The following is a 6,000-nucleotide window of genomic DNA, read 5'->3' as shown; positions in this document are numbered from 1 at the left end:
TAATCTCACTTTCCTATATACAGACACCCTACTTTTTATTACCTTCCCATGCAAATGCACTTAATTTAGACCCTTGGGTTGGTGCCAACCTTTCTGCCATCATGTCGGCAGTTAATGCTGTCGCAAGAGTGTTTACTGGACATGTTGGCGATAAGCTTGGTAGGTTCAACAGTCTGTTTCTCTGTACATTTCTGTGTGGTGCAAGCTGCTTGCTCATTTGGACCAATGTTCATAATGAAGGAACCCTTTGGGCATTTGCTGTTATCTATGGTTTCTTTGGTGGAGGTTATGTCGCACTCTTCCCTGCAGTCCAACCACAGGTCGTTGGCCTTGAGAATATTGGTCCAGCTATTGGATTACTTTACACCACTAATATATTTGGATATCTCTTTGGTACACCTATTGCTTCTGCACTCATCAATCTAGAGACACCACCCAATTATCTTAATGGTGCATTATGGGCAGGAAGTACTATTGTTGTCGGTTCCTTGTTTGCAGGATGGCTTAGAATCCTAAAAGGCGGATTTAAGTTTATCAAGATTTAGGTCATTTATGTGTATTTTGTAGATAAAAGGAATTTTAATTTATATAACGCGTTTGTTTACGCGTGACGCGTAGTACGTACCTATCATTTTCTTAATAGCGTAGTTTTAAAAAGATGAACATACTCTGTTATCGGATTATGTGTATATATGACCATCATGAACGCACACCATGTCCTAATAAAATCGACCTTATATTGTAGTAGATTTATCAAAGAAAAAAAGAAATTTGAAAAAAAAAATACAGTTTTACATAAAACCTGAAAAAACCTGAAAAGTGAAAAGTTTTTTTTTTTTATTCCTTTTTATACGAAATGTATTCAGATATTTTAATAAAGAGGTTACAGAAAGAGCTTCGTATGTTGTAATTGTATACTTGAGAAACATTATTAATATAAATAATAGGAAGTCTTGAAAGAGAACCACCACCGGGAATCACTTGCTATCCAAAAGAAGACGACATTACCCAGTTAGAAGCATGTAAGCAACCTTAAGAAAAGCAGTAGTTGTATATATAACGTAAAACACTCTATTAGATATCAAAGGGCCACCTGATACGCCTTATGAGAAGGGGCTATTCAAACTTGATATTCAGATACCTTTAAAATATCCATTTGAGCCACCTCAGATTCGCTTTAAAACACTCATTTACCATCCCAACATTGACGACAGTGGACGCATTTGTGCAGACATTTTAAAAACGGGTGGGTGGAAGCCTGCACTTAATCTCTCAACCACTTTAATATCCTTATCTCAATTACTTGCTCATCCAAATCCTGACGATCCTTTGGATGCTGATATTGCAAAGGAGTATTATATAGACTACCCTCAGTTTAAACAAAAGGCTGAGGAATACACATTGAAATATGCCACAAAAGATTCCGCTGAAGATAATAATAATAATAATATCAATAACTTCCTCAAGACAGAACAAGAGGATGAGAAAGAGGATAGTTATGAATTGACTATACCCAATAAAGCATCAACAGCACTACTACTACTTTCAAAGAAAAAGAACAAGAAACAAGGCACAACCAAGTGCTCATTGGCTGAGAATGACGCAGGATCCATACGCACAAGCAGCACACTCGAGTCTACTGAAACACTGTCGACGATTGAAAGCAAATTACCAGAGAAAGTGGAGCAGACTTCACAGAATGCTTCAACAGAGGACTTGACAAAAGATCAGATTAAAGAAGAACATGATGAAGCTCCAGAAAAACATCTTCCTGTGGTGGACATAAGTAATCAACAGCCAAACGGTCAAAATAATGAACAGAAATGTACCAAAAGAAGACCTTCTCAGCACAAGTCGAAGGATAGAAAGCAAAAGTTAAAAGAAAAGGAGGTGGCTATTGTTATTGATCACATTGAAGAAAAGGAAGCAGAGAACTTGGATACTACAAATTATACTGAGGCAATGAATAGCTATAGTCGTAAGGAAGAATTAATATCAACTCAGCTTGAGGATGGCCCTGATGGTCACCCCACATTATTTGATGGCAACACAAAAGCAACTGGAAAAAACGGGGTTAAACGTCCCTATAGTGCACTCGAGCTTTTGGACGTCATTGAACTTTCTGACGACGACGACGAAAGTGACGGTAATAATAAAGACCAAGATGCATTTTCAGAGCCTCCGTTGTATACACTAAGATTATCCAAGAAACTGTCGCGAACAACGCTCAATTTAAGCAAAAAGAAGAAACCCACTGGGAATTAATCACAGTCAGCCTAAATGGCTTGTACAGTCACACCATTCCCACCTCCTCCTTCTCTCTCTTTGTTTATTATAAAAAGGGAGGTTGCTGTATAAATATATACGCATTTTTTCATACGAAATTATTCGACTATAATATATCAACATGATTCCATCAATTCCTTTACTCGAAACCCTTGAAATCACATTAACTAGTACGGGCGTAGCTGAACTAGCATTCAACAGACCCAATCGATATAATGCATTATCACCTTTAGCTTACAGAGTAAATAAATAAATAAAAATAAAAACAGCCATTTACAATATCCAAAACAGGATTGGTTATCAGCCATTCAATGGGCTGCAAAGTGTGATGCTGTAAAGGTAGTCGTGTTGACAGGTCGAGGAAAATATTATACCTCAGGACAAGAATTACAAGAACCTGACTTTAGTGCGGCTGGCATTGAGGCTCAGAAGAAACGACGTCAGGTTACAAAGTAAAAACAAAAAGAAAGTATCTATTATATATAAAGAAACTCATTGTGATCCTCAGAACACTGGTAGATGAATTGATCAATTTCCCAAAGCTATTAATTGCTGGTGTCAATGGTAAATAAACAAAGAATAATGTAGTATAGTAGCTCATTACAGTATGTGCGGTAGGTAATGCGATAGGCTTCGGTGTAACAACATTGGCATTATGTGATGTTGTGTATTCAGTACCTGGAGCAACGTTTAACACACCTTTTATGAAACTGGCCTTTTGTGCCGAAGGATGCTCTTCCATCTTATTTCCAAGGATTATGGGACCTTCCAAGGCGAATGAAATGCTGGTAAAAAAAAGGTATACGTGTAATTATAACAAAATGCCCATTTTTTTGTCTAGTTGATGGGCCGTACTTTTACTGCTGAGGAACTCGTGGGCTGTGGATTCGTCAGTCGTCTCTTACCTCTCGACAACTTCCGTGAACAAATTCTTAATATTGCTGAAGAGGCAGCAAAATTCAGTGCGACGGCTATAGGAGTATCCAAAAAGCTTATTCGAGATGTCGATCGTGAATTACTGCTTAAAGTTAATGCAGTAGAAATGGAGCAGCTGACGAAGCAAATGGCTAGTGAAGAATCGATTACAAGTTTGAAACGGTTTGTAGAGGAAGCAAAGAAAAAGAAGGCACTTAGGCAAAATAAAAGCAGCAAAATCTAAAGATAACACCATTTTGCTATACTGTTTTTATACTCAAGTTTGTAAATGTAACAAACGTTTTGGATCTTTGATTTCGAACAATAAAATATGGGCACACATTTGCTCTCACTTTTATTATTTTCAATATGCTATCTTTAAAAATCACTGAAGAGGATGCGCATTTGATAGATCTTTATACAATATTGACCCTACTGACAACACTGTATCTTCTCTTATAAAGTTCTCGTTCAAATCTTTTTAAATAGCATTCAGCTTTTTTATCAGCTATAACTTAAAAGGAGTCAATAGGCGACAACAAGAGTTTAAAGAATAGAGTGAATCCAAAGATGGCAAAGACCTTTGATTGGCAAGAATTTAATTTGAAATATTCAACCCACCAGTAAAGCCTGTACAAATGGCAATGGCCATCAACAGCAGGCAAATAAGTGTATTGGCACAGTCGTAGATTCTACAATAGAATAGTATGTCAGATTGTAATTTACTTGTCATCGCCACTGAGGTCATGGTGCTGAATACTTCACTATCATACGAGAAATAAGAAAACAAATACAAAATGAATCCAATGCCCCCCTTTTGAGATTTAAGAAGCCGCCTATAGTTAATTCCCTTTATTGGCGAACAATGACCCAAATTTTTACATGCAACATCATGCGTAAAAAGAAAAAGATACTTACTTCCTTTTCCCTCAAACATTAAAGGAAACAAAATCTCTTTCTTAAGTATAAATAAACAGCTCCAAAAACTTTTATTTCTAAAATAAGCAAAGGATTCAAATTATCAATTAGGGATTTTTCAGGCGTCAATGCGACCATCTACCGTACTCCTTAGGTTAATCAATAATGAAATACAATTGAACTGGTAGAACCTTTTATAGCAAATATTTCGTAATACGATATAGATTTTATCGTCAATACTTTAGAAATAGACTTCGAGAAACTTCTACACACATACACATGAATCTCTTCAAAGCCCAATCTGCTTCCTCAAAACGCCGTTGATCGAGTTTTCCAAGCTATTCTATCAGACCACATTGGCTTGTTGTAATAAATTTAAATGGACTATACATGCAAGATAAATTCTGTATCAAGACACACATTTTCTGTCCTACATGAATACGCAATCCAATACAGTAATAATGACGGCATTATTAATCAAGCAGTAGACGATCGGCAGAATCTTTTGCTTGGCTTGAAATCCAAGTTTTCGCCCTTGGCCCCTTAAAGAGCCTTATTTTGACTCTGATCGGATATAATTATACACACCACTGCATAACCCAAAAAGAGAGTCTCTTTAAACAAAGAACATTCAAATGAGGATGCATATTCACATCAATTCGGTTTGAACTGAAGTGTAAGAACAACAATAGAGTTTCTTTTTGGAAAAAAAAAAGAAAAAAAAAAAAGAGTATACAATCCGCTATTAGTGACAAACCGAATACGACATCTCTTTTCTCTATATGGGAACGGATTTCTGTAGACTAAAAGTTCCAAGCCCTGAATTAAACTTCATAAAAAGAAAAAGAAAAATGGCGTGAAGTATACAGGGTAATCCAGCAGCAACGACAACCAACAAAACAAAGTTGAGATACAATCGCAAGTCTACGTTAAATCACATGGAATATGCAAAGGAAGACCCCGCAGCAATCAACCAAGTTTGCACAAAAACAGACAAGCGGGACCGCTTTATATAATCGAGTAAATCGCTTTCTATTTTTAACAAGATCCACTTTTTGCCAAGTGGACACGAAATCACGACTTTATCTGGAAACATGTCTAAAACCAGCTATCATTTTCAAATAGCTATGAATAAATGATCACGTATGCAGCTGGTGTTTTATTTAAACCAGTTTTGTGATTATAAAAAGATGATTACCATAGTCGTATTAACTTTCCCTTTTGACAATGGATAGAGATTATTTTGGGAAATTCTCTGTTTATTTTCCTTGCCATTATTTTATATGCATATAAATTCATTACTGCTCTCTCTCTCTTTCTTTTTTTCTGACAGTTACATATGATATCACACATACGCTAGATCGTCATTTACTACAACAAGCATTGGATTTCTGTCGCACAACGGAAAGAAAGATGAACAAGATGGTGTTATTTCAGGTATAAAAAGAATTAAAAATAGAACAAAGACACACAAGTCGTATTGTATGATAATAACCTTGTTTGTGATTATAAAAGATCAACTGGGTAACCGCGGTATAAGGGCTGAGCGTTTATATAAATCTAGCCAGATCTGTAGCAAAGGGCTGAAAAGTTTTACTTTATTAATAAAGTGCATTGTTAAATATAGTAGGGCTGAATATTTGTTTTTTTTTCTTTTTGCCAAGTTATAAACAGCAAAGAAAACTGAGATTGGATAACATGCTACTATGACAACATTTTTATCTTTTATGTAAATACCATTAGAGTTGTCAGGGGCAACAAAAATTTAACATTATAAAAGTATATAATTAAATATTATGTATACTTTCATAAATATACAAGTCTGTCAACCTAAGCCATGTTCGATTATAAGCTAGAAAGTGGGAGATGTGTTTATGGGTC

At 35.8% G+C, this 6,000-nt stretch overlaps 3 protein-coding genes across 3 annotated transcripts in view; all 3 read left to right on the top strand.

Moving 5' to 3' along the window:
• The window catches only part of RHIMIDRAFT_202738 (MFS general substrate transporter), a gene marked incomplete at both ends in the record, with an annotated part of 1,398 nt that extends 853 nt beyond the window's left edge, over positions 1-545 (top strand). Inside the window, one exon of the mRNA XM_023606631.1 lies at positions 24-545. Within this exon, the coding sequence (XP_023466247.1) occupies positions 24-545 (522 nt within the window). The remainder of the gene's footprint in view (positions 1-23) is intronic.
• Positions 546-952: 407 nt separating this feature from the next.
• RHIMIDRAFT_189924 (ubiquitin-conjugating enzyme) lies at positions 953-1,419 on the top strand (the record flags this gene model as incomplete). The annotated part of the gene is made up of 2 exons (XM_023605917.1): positions 953-1,022; positions 1,079-1,419. Coding segments are annotated over 2 exons (411 nt in total), but the record flags the coding sequence as incomplete, so codon positions are not given.
• A 988-nt stretch (positions 1,420-2,407) lies between these two features.
• RHIMIDRAFT_251493 (ClpP/crotonase) lies at positions 2,408-3,445 on the top strand (the record flags this gene model as incomplete). Its single annotated transcript, XM_023610845.1, has 5 exons — positions 2,408-2,527; positions 2,578-2,738; positions 2,795-2,850; positions 2,905-3,074; positions 3,128-3,445. 5 exons carry the CDS (start codon positions 2,408-2,410, stop codon positions 3,443-3,445), a joined length of 825 nt encoding a protein of 274 aa, XP_023466245.1.
• Positions 3,446-6,000: the final 2,555 nt, after the last annotated feature.

The sequence above is a fragment of the Rhizopus microsporus genome, assembly GCF_002708625.1.
Source record: "Rhizopus microsporus ATCC 52813 unplaced genomic scaffold scaffold_8, whole genome shotgun sequence".
In the NCBI taxonomy this organism is placed as follows: Eukaryota; Fungi; Mucoromycota; class Mucoromycetes; order Mucorales; family Rhizopodaceae; genus Rhizopus; species Rhizopus microsporus.
This window is presented reverse-complemented; position numbering and strand designations above follow the sequence as displayed.